We start from the raw sequence: 19,954 nt of genomic DNA on the forward strand, positions 1-19,954 counted from the left end.
GAGGGACTAATTCTTTGTTTAAACCATGATGTGACATCCTTTCCACAGGCTCACGAGCGATCAGAGAGCTCAGAAGTGGCATTTGTTACCCAGTTGGTGAAGAAGTTGATGATAATCATTGCACGGCCAGCACGATTGCTAGAATGTCTGGTAAGTAAAAAGCGTTTTTTAGGAGGTGTAGCAATATATTGTTAGATGAGTATGAAATGTAATTCCAGTGGAATCTTAACAGATTTTACCAACTGATAATGCATACAATAAGATAGGCTTTGAAAGAGCATACATTTGGAAAGACTTGGTGATTCTGTGAGAAGTACATAGTTCTATAGAAGTACACTGGCTATTACGTTGTTTTAAGTGTTTCTCTGCAGAATAGACCTTACCAGCTTTTAAGTAGTCATTATGCACAGATAATGATAATAGATGCAGATTAGAGGACTGTGCAATGACTCTTCATGTCCAGCAGGAGATTTGATTGTTCTCTCCTGGAACAGCATCATGGCAAGTCTCTTTGGATAACATTGATAATTCCAAGCATGTGTTAGGCTGTGGCATTGGGGAAGCTGTTTAGGATGAGAAACTGCAAGTTTTGGGATGTATTGCAAATTTATGAATGCACATAAAGGGTCTCTGTAGGTTGTGGATCATGTCCATAGAAGCATGGTGATATAGGAAAACTTGCTAAGTCTCAGAACGGATACTAACTGTGCCAACTAGTTTCATTGTTAGGAAATTTTTCCTAAAAAAAATCCTTGTACAACATTAATTAATTAAGCACCTTAGAAATATACATTTTAGAACTAGAGCAGGCAGTGCCCTTATAGACCATATAGTCCAATTACTTTAAAATGCAGTATATTTCATACTTAAAAGACTCCCTTGCCAGGTGCATGTCTAGGTCTGAATTCTTCAAGGAAGCAGACTCCAGATGTTTGCTAGACACGTTTTCCGCTGCATGCCGACCCCTACCATACTTACATATATACAGCAATAGCTGTAATACTAAATGTAAGTAATGGCTGTAGTTTAGCTGAGTTGATAAGATCCCGCAGTTAACAATATGTGAAGTCCTGTTAAAATGGGGTGCTTGAGCTGAAGCAGTTAAAATCAGCTCTGGGCCTGCAGACTCCCAGGTGAGGTGGCAATCAACAGGGCACTTACATGTGACAGTGGGAGAAGCTTTGGGCAGTAGGGCAAGTATTCATCTGTGGTGAGTGTGTCTCCAAGTAGTTTCTGGGGAAGCATCAGTTAATGCAGTTTATACAGTGGTGCCTCGCAAGACGAAATTAATCCGTTCCGCGAGTCTCTTCGTCTTGCGGTTTTTTCGTCTTGCGAAGCACGGTGCTTAGCGGCTATTAGCGGCTTAGCGGCTATTAATGGCTTAGCGGCTTTAAGAAAAAGGAAACAAACTTGTAAGAACTCGCAAGACGTTTTGTCTTGAGAAGCAAGCCCATAGGGAAATTCGTCTTGCGGAACAACTCAAAAAACGGAAAACTCTTTTGTCTTGCGCGTTTTTCGTCTTGTGAGGCATTCGTCTTGCGAGGTACCACTGTACTGCCTTAAGGTCCTCTGTCTGATTAATGTTGTAGCAGTGATCATTGTCTTCCATATTCGACACATAATAAGAAAGAACATTATGTTTGTTTAGCTATGATGCCATTGTACTTGTTGAGCCTTTTCTCTCATCTGAAATTTTATTTGTTTATTGATGTTTATGTTTGATACATGCGAGTAATGGTAACAATGCTTGCTGACTCCCAAGTGGGGGCTTTGAATGGTAGACAACCATTTCATATTGCAGACTGTAGTATGGAGGACTGCTGTGTATTTGCCAAAAGTCGTCTTGGTGCATGGAATTTATTTATTTCATTTATAGCCCACCTGTCTGCCAGTTTACAAATCTTTGGATCCTGACTACATTATTTGAACAGAGCTATATCTATATCTATCTATCTATCTATCTATCTATCTATCTATCTATCTATATATTATTAGTTTTCAATTACAAAAAATCCAATATATGTCACATTATATCCATGCCAATGATCAGAGCTATATTTAACTGTCCTATTTTAACTAATAATGAACTGTGTTCATTTGCTGTAGAAAAAATAAAGCATTGTTTACTTGATTAAACATTCGGGGAAAAGTGCACTTTCAGAGTAGTACATGTGGAACAAAATGTAATGCATTTCTTCAAAAAGTTGGTCATTATGATGTGTTCATATCATGGTGCTTGTTTGTGAAGTCCATCTGAAAAATGATATTTAAATACCATAAACAAATAAATAATTGTTCTTCTGCCATTTGACCCCCCCCCCAATGTCTAAACAAGCTTGCTTCTGGAAGGTTCTTAATTAGACTGGTCTTTAGTTAAAATTAGGTGATAAGGTTTGCCGTGTGTGCCAGTTTCCCTTATCCTTTCGAAAAGAGAATGGAAGCAGGTGTATTCAGTAACATCTCAGAGATCTGAGTAATAAATTCCAAAGGCTGTTGTGACAGTCATGTAAATAATGTGGCAAGATCCCAGATTATAAAGTACAGGACGTTTCTAATTTAGCTGTTGCTCTAGTATCCAACCTCTCTTATATATCCATAATTTTTGTGGCTTACTTTACTATACCATGTAATCCTAGTGATAGTTTCACATTATCTATTATGAATATAAAATTTAGTAGTAGGTGTCTTACTCTCACTACTATTGATTTCTTGTAACAAAACAGCATCTGGTTTTATTTGCCTTAACTTTATGAGCACCGTAGACAGATAGACGAACTCTTAAATGCCCAGAATTGATTACTTCGGGTTGTTTCCTACAAAAGATACAATATCAGCAATGTGATTGACTTCCAAGATAAAATTATTGAACATATTAATCATTTACTTGTTCACTTCTAAAAGCAGTGTATTTTTATATGGGCATTTTAAATTTGCACAAATCTGCTGGATTAATCTCTTCATTCCATCTTTGATTTTTGTCAACTACTCGCTTTATTCTGATATACTGTATTGTCATTTTTCTTCATCCTCAGATATCTTTTCTCATCACTGAATCTTGGGTTATTGGATTTATACACAGACTCCTAGTCTTGCACTGTATATTATGTCCTAACAGGCCTTTTACGGGTTTTGTGCACCACCCTTCTTTCTTGTTGGCTTATGCTTTCAGATTAAAAACTGCAGTTTGAGGTCAGTTGTAGGTACATCTCAGCCTGCTACACTTCCTTCAAAGGCTTGGACAAGCTACTTTTATGTAACTGTTCCCCATCCACAGAATGGGAATAAAAGGACTTGTTTTGTCTCTTTCCTTTCTAATTATTGGGAATAGGGTGATAAATGAATGTTACCATGATTATGAAAAGATAAAATGTCAAGCTCACATTATTTGCTCTCACTGTTTATTATGCTAGGAAATACTTGATGTGATGTTATAATTCTGATGTGTATAATCTCTTCTTCCTCCTGCCCCTTTTCTGTGTTGCCTTAAATTTTCCAAAGTAAAAAAAGCACAGTAATCCCCAATAATCGTTGACTGGGGTTTTTTTTTTTTACACAAGGCAATATACAGTCTTATTGCTGTGCATATTGTACCAGTGTGAGATGAGCTGTTGGCTGCTGAATCCAGTTCATAACTTGAATGTAGAAGGACCCACATGTTTAAAGTGTTTGTAAATGACGTCTTTATTCTTATCATTCTTAAAATATCTCACCACCCAGAGTTATAGTCTTTGGGAACTGAATTAACCACTCTCCTCTTGTATTCTTGTGCTTTAGGAGTTTGATCCTGAAGAGTTCTACCATCTGCTAGAAGCTGCTGAAGGCCATGCCAAGGAAGGGGAAGGAATTAAATGTGACATCCCTCGTTATATTATTTGCCAGCTGGGACTCACCAGGGATCCCCTGGAGGGTGAGGACTTTCACTTTGCTTTCTTAGGACTATATAGAGCACAAGTAGGTTAAGAAACAGAAGCCCTCCTTGTTACCTCCAGTCACAATCCTATGCATGTCTGCTCAGAAGTAGGTTCCACTGAGTTCAATGGAATTTACTTCTGTGTTTGTGAGTATAATATTGCAAGATTAGTCTGAGGACTGATTCACACATTAAGAAATACAGTGGTTGTGTATTAAGTGTGAGAGGTAAACTGCTTTTTAAAAAAAATTGTTTATATACAGTAATTACATAGTGAGTGAGAGCTACAGTTAGCACCAGGTGACCACAAAGTATTTCCAAAGGTGGTTTCCTTTACGGGGTCCATGCAGTGTACACAGTAACATCATAATGTGTGGCGTGGCCCTGGGTGGCACATCTTTGACTGACGTATTTTCCATCTACAGCATTCTGTGCTCTCCAGCTTCCAGGTAAATGGTGACTTTTCTGATGTACTGTTTGCTCATCAGAATCTTTGAGATGAAATGGACACTTTTGTAAAATTGTGAAATTATCGCTTTAACCCTAAATAAACACACGTTGCAATTAGTTTGTTTAAATGTTCTGGAGAAACTTTTGATTAAAGAATCCTGCTATGAAAAAATATTATGAACACCACCTTCTTCCACCTGATGCCTTCAGATTTTGGCCACATACTCTTGAGTATGGAGAACTGTGTCTTAGCTTGCATGTGGGTGAAGAAACTAGGTATGTGATCACCATATTGCATACTATTATATCCTAAGAGTGTGCATTTCTGGTTTCTCCCCAGAAATGGCCCAGCTGAACAGCTTTGATAGTCCAGACACTCCAGAGACAGATGATTTTACTGAGGGAAAGGTACTGAGTTAAATGATCACTTTTAATCATGTAATAGCCAGTCTGTAATAAAGCCATTCTGTGTCAATGGGGTATTATTAAAGTCTAAATTGTGCGTGGATATAATGATTTATGTTCATGAAGAATACCTGAATGCTCTATATTTAAAAAGGAGATTAAAATTTTAAGCTCTTCTACCCCCCCCCCCCATGCATGGACATACATGATGTGTTTCAGTCAGAAACAGTAAGAATTGCTCCAGTCTTTCTCTGGATAATATCAGGAAAGAGCTACAAAAGTGTATGTTAAATTGTTGAGATAAAACAGGTAGAACAAAGTTTAAGAATAGAGATTTTAGAAGCACAGTGAAACAATTTAAAGACGCTTCCAAAGCAGATTTGGTTGTGATTGGCTTTAGACTTAAATAGATGTATTTTTAAAAGATTAACATTAAAAGGAGAGTGAAAAGTATTTCTGGTGTTTTCAGAGTCGGGGAGCCACTGTGCAAGCCAAGAAAACTCCATCTGAAGAGGAATTTGAAACAATTAAGCTAATCAGCAATGGTGCATATGGGTAAGGATATAAGATGATGTCTAGCCCTTAAAAGAAATTCATTTGAAGTCTAACCATGAGTCATAAATGACAATGATACAGGAGATCTGTAGCTATAGCTCCTGATATTTGTACTTTAAATCCACTGCTGGGGGAAGGTAAGTTTGTCAGATTTGATTGAAACCATGCTGCCCCTCTGTGCTGTTTTTGTGATCTCTCTGTGCTATCCCCAGAGTAGAAGCACATTCAGCGCCCCCACAACTGCTTTAAAGTTAACCAAACATGTTTGAAGATCCCATATTGCACCTGTTTCAGCTCAAACATTGAGAAGTTCTACTACTCTTTATTCCCTGTGGCCCTGAATAAAATAGGGGGAAAGTATGAAATTAATTTTGATCACAAAATTTGGGAAGGGGGGGGGGGACACATGTTCAACGGTTTTCCTTGAAACTTTTCAATTTTATTTTATTTTTTACTTGGTAAGATTTTAAAAGATTTCATATATAATTGCATTCTAAACATTTTATAAAAGTCTTGAGATGAGTTGATCAGCTACTCTTGTTATGCTGTGCTGATAGTTTTTTCCCCAGTTACTTGTGAAATATTCTGTATATAGTATGACACAGCAGTCTCTCTGAAAGAAAAGGAAATTGGCCTGATTATTCAAAAGAATTGGAAAATGTTGATATTAGTGCACAGGCAGATAACGATATAAGGATAAGCGTGAAAATAATATTTGATTATAGAAGTCCTGTTTCTTATAGATGAACATTACACAGAGATCAGACAGAAACTATGACTTGTTGCGCTCACCCATTATGAATTTGAGTCAGAACTGAGATCTTATCAATATATTCATCATTGCAGAAGGAGCAGGGCAAGAAAAATCTTCGTAACTTTATCATCTAATCCAATAAGTGAATCCTGAATAAGAGAAGCCGGATTCAGAATTCCTGGAGTCTGCTCATGGCAGCACTAATGCAGTGCAACTTTCTTGTCTCAGTGCAGTGTTCCTGGTGCGCCACAGAACTACCCGTCAGCGCTTTGCAATGAAGAAGATCAATAAGCAGAATCTCATTTTGAGGAACCAAATTCAACAAGCTTTTGTGGAAAGAGACATACTAACATTTGCAGAGAATCCCTTTGTTGTGAGCATGTTCTGCTCTTTCGAAACCAAGAGGCATCTATGCATGGTTATGGAGTATGTGGAAGGTATTGTTTCACCACCATAGAATTCATCTTGTCACAGTAATGATCTTACATATTGACCAGAAAGTGGTAGAGAATTTTATATGTGCTGACTTGCATGGTGCTTTCCAGTATTCTCAAAAGTGTCCCATAGGTGCCATCTTAGAGGATGGAATAATAAATCCACTATGTGCCACAAAGGTTTTAACCTTGAATGGAGATGGGCATTCTCTTGAGGTGGTCCTGTTCATCATGGACTAGTTAGCCATGTTTGCTCTTGAAACCGTAGGTACTGGTATCTGACTTAAGGGTCATGTGAAAGAAATAAGAAATTGGAGAATGTTCACAGCAGAATGAATTGAATATACTCTTACACTATATTCTCTTCCATAGGGAAACAGCCATGGATTTTGAGGCTGGCTAATAACTATAATATTATCCATACAGAATTAAGTGTAATGATGCTTGGCAGAGTCTGTCACTAGAGGAATAATTAAAATTAGTCAAATATCTGCGATCAGTGTCCCCTTATTTCTTAGGTTTGCAGTTTTTGTAGTGTTCTAAAATTCCAAGTTGTGCAACATCCAGGAGGGGTTTTTACCCAACTAACTACATTTAAGAGTGAGAGTACTCACACGACAACTCCCATTCATGCCTTTAAAACCCACGAGTGCACTCAAAGTGGAGCACTATCCAGACACTTTAGCTAGTGCAGAGAGAGGTTCTCACCCCTTCATAGACTGGGTTCCTAGGAGCATACGATGCCAGTCTTCTGTTGTCTGTATAAGTTTTCTTATTTGGGAAGGTCAAAATTTTGACTTGCACAACTTTTGGTGGATTGGACCCCAGCATTCTTAGCAGAGGTTCATGTCTCTTTTTGATGAACCAGAAGTATCCTCATTGCTTTTTTGGGTGTAAAGTGAGAACAGGAAAGTTACTGCAAGTCTGTTGCTCCATTTCTGTGCTGCTCCTTGTCCTTGGAGACTTGCAAAAGCCAGTGTTTTTTGTTTTGTTTTTAAGCACCGCAAGGTCTGTCATATTTTACCCAGCAAGCACAGCTATTGTGGCTGGTGATGCCATGAGCACTACAGATCAGTCCTCCTCCTGTGCTTTCACTGTTGTGTATTACTATTTTGAAAAGTCTTTAGAAGCTAAGCATGACATAGGATACCCACTGCTGTAGAGAGTGCTCACCTAATGTAAATACATACAACACTACCTTCTCTCTAGCAGCAATACACTACTGTTTTTCTTTCACCCCTTTTCTTCTTTTGTGTACTTACGGGAACTGCTCCTCAGTAGTACACATTCATACTGGGAAAAGGGTTACAAGCCCAAGACTTCAGACTGTTATGCCAGAGGCAGTGTATTGGAGCAAATCTTAGCCAGTATAAAGGAGGATATTATTAAAATGTTGCACTGGCATATTGCAGTCTCGTACCCATAGCCACCTACCTGAGAATAAACCTCATTGAACTCAATAGAACTTGTTTTTGAATAGATGTGTATCGGATTTTGCTATAACAAGTTGCATTCATCAGATCTGGCTGACAGACAGTGACTTGACACAAATGTTTCTCATCTTTTTATGCTGTTCTTTTTTTTTTAACCATGTTGTCTTAGGAGGTGATTGTGCAACTCTCTTGAAGAATATTGGAGCTTTACCTGTTGATATGGCAAGAATGTATTTTGCAGAAACTGTTCTGGCACTGGAATATCTCCACAATTATGGCATCGTCCACCGTGACCTAAAGCCTGACAAGTACGCTTCTAGCTTCTCATGTTTGGACCTGTAGTCGCAGCTGTCCATGCTAAAAATAGTTATAGGAACGATGTGTGCCATTCCCCCCCCCCCCGTTACTGAGCTCTTTCTTTACAGATGTCATTCTGTGCTTTTATTAGTGAAATATATTTGAAATATATTTAGGCAATTCATGATTGCTTAAATTTGAAGTGAGAGTTAAATTTTAAATATAACAAAGTGGGGGAATCCCATTGTCCCTGTGCAGTGAGAAGTGCCTATACTTTAATAGCTGCTAAAAATGCAGACAGGGCACAACTTTATAGCAGATATCTTGGCTCAAACTTTAATTTTAAATGTTTGTGTACAAAGTTGCTCAGAAGTGAATCAGTAAGACATTAAAATGTTGCTGATCACTTTCATGCCCAGCTAAAGATACTCATGCTGATCTTTACAGTCCTGTGTGGCCTGAAAGTCATCACATTGAGATCAGTACGAGAGGCCCTGATCAGTGTTTCCTCACTTAAGAGTGTGCCTTCATTGTGGAAAAGAGTATATCTGTAGAATTCTCTGCCTGTGGAGGTTTGCCTCTATACTATGTGGCAGTCAAGACTCTAAATTAAGGACATTTTATCAAGTGTTTTGGTAGATCATAAACAGTATAACATTGTATAAAACTTTAGTTTGCTTTACTTTTCAGTAACACTTACCTATTTTTGCTTCAGTCTTCTCATAACATCGATGGGTCACATCAAGCTGACAGACTTTGGCCTCTCTAAAATTGGCTTAATGAGCTTGACAACCAACCTATATGAAGGACACATTGAGAAAGATGCCAGAGAATTCTTGGATAAGCAGGTACTTTGAAGTTTTCTTTTTGAAACATCTATAAATAACTGCACATGCTGTTCTTTAAGGAAGCCAGTAGCAAGTATGTGCCCTGTAGGTTTTGTGACACGTATCTCTTTGATCCGTAGGTGGTATAATAAAATCCATATTTATTAAAGATCCCTAGGTATAGGGCAGTTACAGATACAGTTCCATTTGGACTGCAAAGCTACATTCATGCTGATGACCCTTGTGTACATCTTCAAACATTTGAAAGTTAAAAATCCTTATATAATTTGTTCAAAGCCGTGGCACTTTTGGACTTCTTAATGAAATAAAAAAGGAATGTGAGTTGTCTTCATGGATGCATTTTATTTATGAAGAAAGCTTCAACTATAAAAGGACAAAAGTTTTGTTTTTAAAATCTTCTGAACCGTCTCAGGATAATTGCAGTAACTTTGTAACTCCTAATTGGCTTCGGTGTGGGGTTTTAAGTTTTCTAATATGAAGTTACATTCTCTGGGATGCTTCCAGTAGGAAAGATAATCTTCATTCCTTGAGCTATGTGGAACAACAGTGATTTTGAATGCAATAGCTCATTTATCTCCCCTCCCCCTGCTTCTTGTTCAGGTGTGTGGGACTCCAGAATACATTGCTCCAGAAGTGATCTTGCGGCAGGGTTATGGAAAGCCTGTGGATTGGTGGGCCATGGGAGTAATCTTGTATGAGTTTCTAGTTGGCTGCGTTCCTTTTTTTGGCGACACACCGGAAGAATTATTTGGACAAGTTATCCACGGTATGTGTCCTACCTTTATAAGCAAAAAGGGTTGTCTCCCTGTATTTGGTGAATGGCTCCAAGTCTACTTATTTGGCTCAGGAGGTGTTGGGAAGTTCCACTGACCCTGCAGAAACAGCTTTTGTACGACACAGAAAGCTGCATCTTTGTTGGGGGCGGGGAAGGCAATAAAATCTCATTCCCCGGGCAGAATACTGCATTTTTCTATTCTAATCCTATCAAACTAATTTATATAGATGAAATTGCCTGGCCAGAAGGAGATGATGCTTTACCACTAGATGCGCAGGACCTCATCGGTAAACTTCTCCGACAAAATCCTATGGAAAGGCTGGGAACAGGTACAAACTCATTTTTATCATAACGGTTGTGGGAAACTCTGAAATATAACCACAGGATGTGAAAACCAACCCCCAAACCTGCTAATTGCAAGGGGGGAGTATGGTGACCATGCAGTTAACCTCCTCAGTGATCTGCTGTTTCCTCAGTCTTTGGCAGAATGGCCATTAAAAGTGTATAGGGTTCTGCAGCAGAAATATGTCATTATACATGGGGAGCAAGAGCTGAATGGTGCAATTTCCTCCCCATTCCCCGACTTGTTCCCATCATAGCAATTGGGTCTTGCAGTTGAGCTCTACTTTGTTCTAACAGTAGACTGATGTTTAAACATTTTTTGAAGGGTAGACTTACTGGCTTCATTTACTATGACATGGTTTAAGAATTCCTAACAATGTTGTCATTTCAGGGAGTGCTTTTGAGGTGAAGCAACACAGATTCTTCAAGGATTTGGACTGGAATGGATTACTCCGACAAAAGGCAGAATTTATTCCACAGTTAGAATCGGAAGATGACACAAGCTACTTTGACAGTAAGGGGGAAAAGTTGATTGTTAACTGTAGATGATTTTCAGTATTATTGTTAATATTGTGTATTAAGATGTGCACGTAAGTAGCTTGCAAACCTGTTAATGAAAGGGAGTTATGAGCACATTCTGAGCTTTCAGACAAAACCCATTCAACCTTCTGATTCAGAAATCATTCACTCATACAGCCTCATACTGCATTACGCCTTGCAAAAAATGTCATTCTTGGATCCCAATGTAATGTTCAGAAGTCTGAGTTATATTAAGGTTCTTCTGCATTGTGCAGATAAACTCATGATAAGCTTTTAGTTGGATTGGATTTGAAAGTAAAACTTTGTGCATTGGAAGTTGGTGTTATATGAGGAAATGAAGTAGTAACAGGGAGAATGCTATAAAATAGGCAAGACCACTAAGGATGATCTGTTGCACATACTGATCTATAAAGTTTGCACTAAACTACTCATAGTAAAATAAAAGACAATTTGTAGACTATTGTAGAGAGAGCTTCAAATTTGAGAAATCTGACAAAAGGCCTTGAGAAGTCTACCTTACCCAGATACAGGTTTTCTTTCAAGCTAAGCTTCCCAGATAGGATTTGTCATTTCTGTCTCCTATTCAGCATGCAGCTGGTGTTGAGGCCAACTATAATCAATATGTACCTGAAAAGGTGGATTTTATTTGCTTCTGCAGCACAGCATGTGCATCAAGCAGCTCAATTAAGTATTTTGGTTTGTTGTTTTGAGTTGTCAGTTTCAAAATTAGAATTTAAAATTAGACTTATTGTCATTCTGTCTTGCTAGCCCATTGCTCCTTATATGCAATGATTAAGTTCCATCATGGCTATGAAAACTACCAATTACAATTGAATTGGTTTCTGCTAAGAAAAGTTATCACTTTTCAGTCCCACCGTTCTGTTGTCAAGATGCGTTGAATACATTTATTGTCTCAGCTACTTGAGGATGTGAATATTAGTGCAGCTAACAGACAATCTGTTGTTTACTCCGCAAGTGTGACAGAGGTGTAACAGTAAAAGTAGCTTCAGTTGCTCTTGCTGTAGCAAAACTATATTATAAGTAATTTGAATGTGCACAGCCAGGCTAACAGGATTTCTACAACCATGATGTTAATAATTGAAACTCCGCCTTTTTATTGTAGTCATGGTGGACTGACAAGAGAACTGCCTGAATCTTTGGTTTTAAAAGTTTGAAAAAGCTGTACTTTTGTAATTCGTTTTGATAACTTTGTGTACCTTATGGCCAGGAAAAATGAAAATTTGATGGTGAAAGAAAACAATGACTGCTATCTAAGAATCAAGCCAAATTATATTCCACTTGTATAATTGATGAATCTCAGGAAAGTCCCTGATCTCAAGTAGGATATTTATTTGTAAGTCCCAAGAGTGCCAACTGTTCCTTGCCTGTTGAATGTTGTTGTTGTTTAGTCGTTTAGTCATGTCTGACTCTTTGTGACCCCATGGACCAGAGCACGCCAGGCACTCCTGTCTTCCACTGCCTCCCGCAGTTTGGTCAGACTCATGTTTGTAGCTTCGAAGACACTATCCAACCATCTCGTCCTCTGTCGTCCCCTTCTCCTTGTGCCCTCCATGCCTGTTGAATACATTTTGTGTTCTCGTTTGCAGCTCGCACCGAGCGATATCAGCATTTAGATTCTGAGGAAGAGGATGACACGAATGATGATGATCATGTGGAACTTAGGCAGTTTTCCTCATGTTCACCAAGGTTTAGCAAGGTATATATTTTTAATAAATAGATGGGATTTGAACTCTGTTGTGGTCAAAACAGTATGAACAGCTGTATGATATCTATAACTTACATGGAAGCTAGGCTGTTTAGGAGGTGCAGTAGTACCTTGGTTCTCAAACTTAATCCGTTCCAGAAGTCCATTCCAAAACCAAAGCGTTTCTAAACTATGATGCACTTTCCCATATAAAGTAATGCAAAATGGATTAATCTGTTCCAATCTTTTAAAAACAACCCCTAAAACAGCAATTTAACATGAATTTTACTATCTAATGAAACCATTGATCCATAAAATGAAAGCAATAAACAATGTACTGCAGTCACACAATCAATCAATCAATCAATCAGTAGCTGAACTGGGTTCCACACAGTCACAAAAACAAAAACAGAAGAGCCGTAAAAACAAAAACGCAAAATAAATAGCAAAAACAGACAGAACTCAGAGTAACACTCAAAATGGAATCGTGGTGCTCAAAACGGAGCACATTCAGCTTCTGTAAAAAGTTCGCAAACTTCCGGGTTTGCAGTTTTAGCTTCCAAGTTGTTTGAATACCAAGGTGTTTGAGAACCAAGGTACCACTATAATTACTTACCTGTACAAGAGCTGCCCATTTGTAAATGGACTCTGGGCCCAACAGAGTTCTGTGCTGTGATTGATGGGATTGAATTAACCACAGAGCAACATACGTGCTCTGTCAACTTTTGTGGGGGTAGGAACTTGTTAGAGATGACACACATAAGCAGGCCTTTTTTGGGAATTATTTCAGTAGAAGAATATAAAAGACGTTAGGAGAAAATTGAAAATTTGTAGCAGGATTTTAAGAAAAGATTCTAGAACATGATAGTTGCTTAGTAATTAGCAATACTAATAGGCATGAGCAGAATGCCTTATGTCCTGCTAAGGCCTTATGTCCTGCTCAATGAGCTCTCTAGAAAAATCCAAATGGATTTTGAAATTTGACTTCTGAATCAGAATACTCAGTGATGAGGCACAAAATGAGGTACAGATGCAGTATTTGGGGGGACGGTGCAAAACTGAGCTGATGTAGCCCTGCCTGTGTCTTGAGCTCTGAAAAATAATACAGCATTCATCATGTGGGTGGCATGAAAGGCTCATTATAGTTTGAAAATGTTGTCTGACAATTCATCCAGATAATTTATTAATAGCTATCCTGTTGATGTTGTGAATTTTTAATAATGTTGTTTTCATCAGTCTCATATGCAAATCAGGTTCTCAGTTGAGTTCAGTCTTATAAACACAGATTTCTCTCTCTCTCTCCTGTTAACTGTTCAATGATTTAAAATGTCATTGTAAAGCAGTTGTTGAGGCATGATTGACTAAGCAAATTAGTCAGTAGGGTGTAGGATTTCTTTTTTAAAAAAATCTCTCTTGGTTAAGCTTGTACTACAGAATTTCTAGAAATAGATTTTCTCTGGGGTTGGAAATCTTAACACCCTCACCATTAATTAAATTGGTGAAGCTTTGTTTTCCAAAACCTTTGTTGCAAGCATAGAACTTAAAAGCACTTTACAGAAATAACAGCAATTTGTGGGCACCTACATCTTTTTGTTGGCTTCAGCAGATAATTAAAGGACATTGCCAATTCCATCTTTTCAGTTTAAAAATTGGAATTCTGAAACATCCTGCGATTTAAAGAGTCTATCAGTGACGGTTGTCATTCTAATATACAATTTGATTGTACCTATAGGTGTACAGCAGTATGGAACGTCTTTCCATCCATGAAGAGAGGAAAACGCCGCCGCCTACCAAGCGTAGCCTGAGTGAGGAAAAAGATGACAGACTAGAAAGCCTTGGCCTGAAGTGTCGAGACCGCAGCTGGGTGATTGGGTCTCCTGAAATGTGAGCGTAACAAATGCTAGGTGTCCTTTACTTTTTCTCCCTGCCTCTGGATTAAAATAATGTTTGTGGGGGCAAAGAAGCAGTGTATGAACAGATAAACTTCATAATATGCTAATATTCCATGAAGCGTTGCTAGACTTTTATCACAACAAATATAACGCAATGGGTTTTACTGTTAAGCAAAAAAGTATTTTGTGAGGGGTCTTAATCAACACAGTGCTCCCCAGATGTTGTGTGCCACAGCTTGTCTTATCTCTGACAATTGACTGTGGTGGCTCAGGCTAATGGAAATTGTACTCCATAGCATCTGAATGACAGACACCATGTTGACTACCTTTTGTCTGAAAGGGATGCTCACGTGAACATCCAAATAAAGTACCAGTGTAGAGGTTTTTACAGTCATGTATTCAAAGAAACGTATTGGTACTTCTGATTATGCTGAATACCAATGTTCCCTTCTAATACACGTCTAAATATTGGACTTGGTAGCTTAATATTTCAAACTGCAATTCTGTATATTCTGCTTAAATCTCAGTGATAGTGGAAAACAATATGCAGCTTCAGTAAAGATTGTTTTTAAACTGTTCTCCAAAAAACTGTTCTATCAAAATAAAATGCCTTCACTCAACTACCAAAATGCTTAATTTGGCTGAAGGAATGATTTCTTTAAAAGTAAGAGTGGGGAGGAAATCATATATACAGCTGTTGTGGCCATTAATCATGCCTTCCCCTTTTTTGATACTAAATGGAAAAACGGTAGTTTATGACTTGTACTCAATGCAAATAATTGCTTCACTTGGATCTTTCATTGGTAGTGCTGTGTAGCATAGTGTTAAAGAGTATGAGGAATTAGCTGGTACGTTCCTGCTTCAAAATGTGACTTTTAGGCAAGTGAAACCATCTCCTAGCTTTGCTGAGATAATGGAATATAGAGTACAACCCTCAAATTGTACTATATCAATTCTGCTACAATTGGTGTATAAAATTTCAGTATAAAAAGTTTTAGATTTCTGAAAGCTTTATTTCTAAATATAAAATCCACTTATACTTTGGTTTTGGTGTACAGTGGTACCTCAGGTTACATACGCTTCAGGTTACATACTCCGTTAACCCAGAAATAGTGCTTCAGGATGAATACAGAAATCGGGCTCCAGCGGCGCAGTAGCAGCAGGAGGCCCCATTAGCTAAAGTGGTGCTTCAGGTTAAGAACAGTTTCAGGTTAAGTACGGACCTCCGGAACGAATTAAGTACTTAACCTGAGGTACCACTGTATTGAAAAATAGAAAGAAATGTAACCACAGCTACCTATATTGATAGGGAGCGTGGGCTGTTTGAGATTAAAAGTTTTGATAAATTGCTCAACATATTTGTGAAATTTGTGGCTTCAATAGTGGCTTTTTAGTCTTTTCAAATCATCTAATTTTAGTTCTGTCTTGACTGAAATACCATCACTTTGATTAGCAAAACATAGCACCAAATTATCTTGCCTTTTTTATAAGCATGTCAAAGTTTGCTCCAACTAGATCGCTCATTCTTGACTTTTGCTTTATTATGCTTGTATACCATTAACAGTAGCTGCATCTTGAAATCACCAACTTCCTGAAAAATAAATTATCTGGGGTTGTTCTGTTCTCTCCCCCCAGACTGCGTAAACATCTCTCAGTGTCTGAATCCTCTCACACAGAGAGTGACTCCAGTCCACCTCTGACTGTCCGCCGACGATGCTCTGGGCTTCTAGACATGCCCCGCTTTGCCATTTCAGCTGAGGAAGAAGGTAAAAAGAAACAGCTGGATGGGACGCAGCCACGGGAAAGCCACCCTCTTCCAATTCCAGAACAACCTGTGGAGCGAGAACTACAACTGGATGATGAGGATGGGTTTAAAACACCCTCTTCAACTGTCAGTAATATGAGCAGCTCAACACTGACAGGTATGTGCCTTTCAAGATGGAAGCATTGTCTCCGCTAGGTGCACTAAGCTTATTGTTATCTGGGCAGGTCATTCTAAACATCTCCCTACATAACATGGGGTGGAAAGATTTTGCCTCCCTGGATGCTTCTGTTCTGTTAGGCATCTACGCATAGGCGTCATATTGAACAGGGAGTATGTGCATAAATGTCACATAGAACTGAACAGTGTGGGTGATACCACACATACAGTCTGGGGATCAACAGTGCAATTTGGCACTACATGCACTGGATTTTACATTCATAAACCATATGCAGATGTTAACCCACATATAGATGTCCAGTGATCTCTCTATAGATCTCTCTATATAGATAGACCTGGGTGGCAGGGAGTTGCAGTCTTGCTCACCTGTTGCAGGTAAGGAGATTGTTTCTCAAGAAGCTTGTTACTCAAGTTTGCACAGTTCCACAGGGCCAATAGCTGGCTTCACTTTGGAACCGTAAAAAAGCTGGACTGCTTTTTTGTCGGGTCCATGTTAAAATATTAAAAGCTATCTCATAATGCCTTCTGTAATACAGAACATCTTGTTTAGAAGTAGCAAACAAACAGGTCGTGGTCTTTGTCCCCAACTTTTGTTGATAGACTAACTGGTCTTCTTTTTTTCATCATGTTGTTTGGATCTTTAATACCACCCCTCCCCCCCCCCCAAATCTCAGACTTCTGCTGCTTCCAACACAGTAGCAGAGTTAGCTTTATTCAGGGTGTTTGGGGTAAAGTTTCTTTGGCTTAATTATGTGTTTTTGTAGCAGAAGGAAAACATGGTAATTTTGTTGAGATTATAACACCCCTAGTTAAATGCATCTATAAATAAGGCTTCAGGGCTTGGGTTTGCTTCTGAGGAAAGTTCACTGTCGGGCTGTGTGTAAACATGACTTTGATTTCATATACGTGCCTGCGGGGGAACAGACTGTTAGAAATTCCCTATGGTTCTAATCTATTTTAATTGATACTGTAGCTGGAAGCACTACAGACTTCTCTGATCAGTGCACTCGCAGTAATAGCAACGAGGGCCCAGAGTTTACTACTCCTAAAGCCACAAGTGACTTGGCAGTGCGGCGAGCCCGACATAGGCTACTCTCTGGGGAGTCTGGGGAAAAACGGACCACACGTCCTGTTAATAAAGTGATTAAGTCAGCATCGGCCACAGCCCTCTCTCTCCTAATTCCTTCAGGTAAGATACGGAAAGAGTATTATTTGGGTGACTTGCTTAAAACCAGAGGACTTTTAAGCACTTGAAGTAATACCTTTATATATTTCAAGTTGGGCCAAGATTCATTTAAAGTCATGTTGTTCTGGCGGTGAAGATGCAATGATTTGCCATTTATAACACAATTATATATCAAGGACAGCAATTTATTTGTCAGCTTTTTAACTACATCTACCATAAGCTATTTTATTATAGTTTCTTAAAATGCAGCTTCTTTTGTTTGTAGATGTTTATGGAGCAGCATGTTAAAATTGCAAGCATGAGAAAAATGTAGGTGTCTTGTAGCTGTGCAGGCATCTACCAACATTACTGCATTTCAAGAATTTCATGAACAGCTGAGATGGTGCAAAAAATATATATGCTGCAATGGATCAAGTTACTAAGTTCATTTGAACCATAGAAATAGAAATCTAACCTCAATGTGGCAGCAATATGGCCCTAGGCAGCTATTTGCATATAACCCTCTCCTGACGGCTCATTCTTAAGGAGCTGTGCACTGCTCCCGGCATGTCATTAGCTCTAACATTCATTGAAAGAACAAGCTGTGGGTGAATTCACTACTTAAGTCAACAGAATGAGTTTCAAATGGGTAAAATTCGCTGTGTGGGTTTGCCCTTTTTCTCATTGCCTGCCATAGACAGTATTGGTTCATATCTGTGGTCAAGTTCACCATTTTATGTCCAGAAGTGAGTCAATGTGGGCCAATATTTCCCATTTACTTAACCATTACCACCTGCTGTTTGCTCCCATTGTCTGGTATACTAGACAGTGTGGTTAAACAGTGAATAGGGAATATGGCAATTCAGTTCACAGCCAGTGGCTGTGGATGAATATCCTTTATGAAGTTGCTTAATCTCACATCATCCTATGGTATTAAATGCCTTAAAAAGTGCTTCTTTTTAATGTCCTGACTCTTGATTCAAGTGGCCATCAGTTTCATTTCATGTTCCTAGGGTTGGTCTGTTTATATGAAACATTTCTCTATACCATTAATATTTTTCTAAACTTCCGTCATGCCTTCTGTAATTTTTCCAAACTAAACAGCCAAAACACTTCAGGCTTTCTTCATGAGGAAGGTGCTCCAACCTCTTGATCATGTTAAGCCTGTCAAATCACTCCTTTTCAGACAGGTGATTTTATAGAAGAAGAAAAACCCATAGCTTCAGATCTGAAATCAGAATATTTTTTAGGACATGCTTACAGGTCAGTTACAGAATAAGAGTATAACTTGGCTAGGTTAGCGGTGACAAATAATGCACAATCCTGATATTCCGTTTCTCTGATGTTGATTTGTTAAAACATATTTTCAATGGCCAAGAAAAGAGGGATCAAGTGTCACTAGGCTTTTTCAAATGCAAGTGCTATAATTCTACAAGTGTTACAAATCAAGATATTTGGTTCCGCTTTCATAATTTAATGCACATTGTATTTTCTTATGAAAACCAGGCTTTCTAATTTGCAGTCCTTCTTTATTTTCATGTAGAGCACCATACGTGTTCTCCATTGGCCAGTCCAATGTCACCTCATTCTCTCTCCTCCAATCCATCTTCAAGAGACTCATCACCAAGTCGGGACTTTTCTCCTGCTGTCATGAATCCCAAACCACCAATCATCATCCACCGAGCTGGGAAGAAATACGGCTTCACACTTCGTGCTATTAGAGTCTACATGGGGAACAGTGATGTCTACACAGTGCAACACATGGTCTGGGTACGTTCCTCTCAGTCATGATATGACTCGCTTATAGCCTAATTTGGAAAGAACCTTTAATTAACTGGGCCCAATAAAATCCCTTGTTTTTCCTTGGCTCTTCTCAGAATCAACGCAGAAATGGTGTCTCTCTTCTACAGAAATATATGGGTGGGGGGTGGGAAGCTCTCTATCAGAGTTGTAACCCCTGGGTTAATTACATTTAATTCCTTCTGAGCTGTGTTGACAATGATGGTCTGCTTCGGATCATCTCCTTCCCTTAGGATTTTTCACACATCTGCCTGGAGTTGATTACATGTCTTAAAGCATCACTGTCTTCCCACTGAATTGACTAGGGACTTGGAATTCAGTTCAGCTGTGAATTATACAAGGGGCTTGCTGTGTGTGCTTGCTGTTTCTCCTTCACCCGTATTCTCAGACAGCCTGTCTTGTATACGTGTTCTCTTTTTGAAGTTTATATGCGATTGTTTGCCAGAGCCATTCCCCACAAAGAATGTTTCTCAGTTTTAATTGCATGATGCTCACAGGTTAAAAAGAAAAAAAGAAATGGGAGGGGAAAGAGTGCCCCAATTTCCCTATAGACATCACTTAAGGTTTCCTCATCAAAATGGTGATTATTGTTTGAATCTAATTATCAGTGATACAATAATAATATGGAATAGAATAATTGCTTTTGTAAATCTGCTTCTGATCCTTATTCTGCTTGACCTTGACAAGGACTGCATTATGTAGAAGAC

The 19,954-nt window shown here is 38.7% G+C and overlaps 1 protein-coding gene across 1 annotated transcript in view; it reads left to right on the forward strand.

The window, feature by feature from the left end:
• The window catches only part of MAST2 (microtubule associated serine/threonine kinase 2), a 154,940-nt gene that overhangs the window by 126,120 nt on the left and 8,866 nt on the right, over window positions 1-19,954 (forward strand). Inside the window, exons 12-26 of the mRNA XM_079980215.1 lie at window positions 49-150; window positions 3,775-3,907; window positions 4,701-4,768; window positions 5,235-5,320; window positions 6,303-6,511; window positions 8,111-8,249; window positions 8,954-9,086; window positions 9,687-9,852; window positions 10,089-10,190; window positions 10,595-10,717; window positions 12,351-12,460; window positions 14,181-14,332; window positions 15,976-16,262; window positions 17,256-17,471; window positions 18,991-19,217. Coding sequence (XP_079836341.1) covers window positions 49-150; window positions 3,775-3,907; window positions 4,701-4,768; window positions 5,235-5,320; window positions 6,303-6,511; window positions 8,111-8,249; window positions 8,954-9,086; window positions 9,687-9,852; window positions 10,089-10,190; window positions 10,595-10,717; window positions 12,351-12,460; window positions 14,181-14,332; window positions 15,976-16,262; window positions 17,256-17,471; window positions 18,991-19,217 — 2,253 coding nt within the window. The remainder of the gene's footprint in view (window positions 1-48; window positions 151-3,774; window positions 3,908-4,700; window positions 4,769-5,234; window positions 5,321-6,302; window positions 6,512-8,110; window positions 8,250-8,953; window positions 9,087-9,686; window positions 9,853-10,088; window positions 10,191-10,594; window positions 10,718-12,350; window positions 12,461-14,180; window positions 14,333-15,975; window positions 16,263-17,255; window positions 17,472-18,990; window positions 19,218-19,954) is intronic.

Source organism: Podarcis cretensis, assembly GCF_951804945.1.
Source record: "Podarcis cretensis genome assembly, chromosome: 6".
NCBI lineage: Eukaryota > Metazoa > Chordata > Lepidosauria > Squamata > Lacertidae > Podarcis > Podarcis cretensis.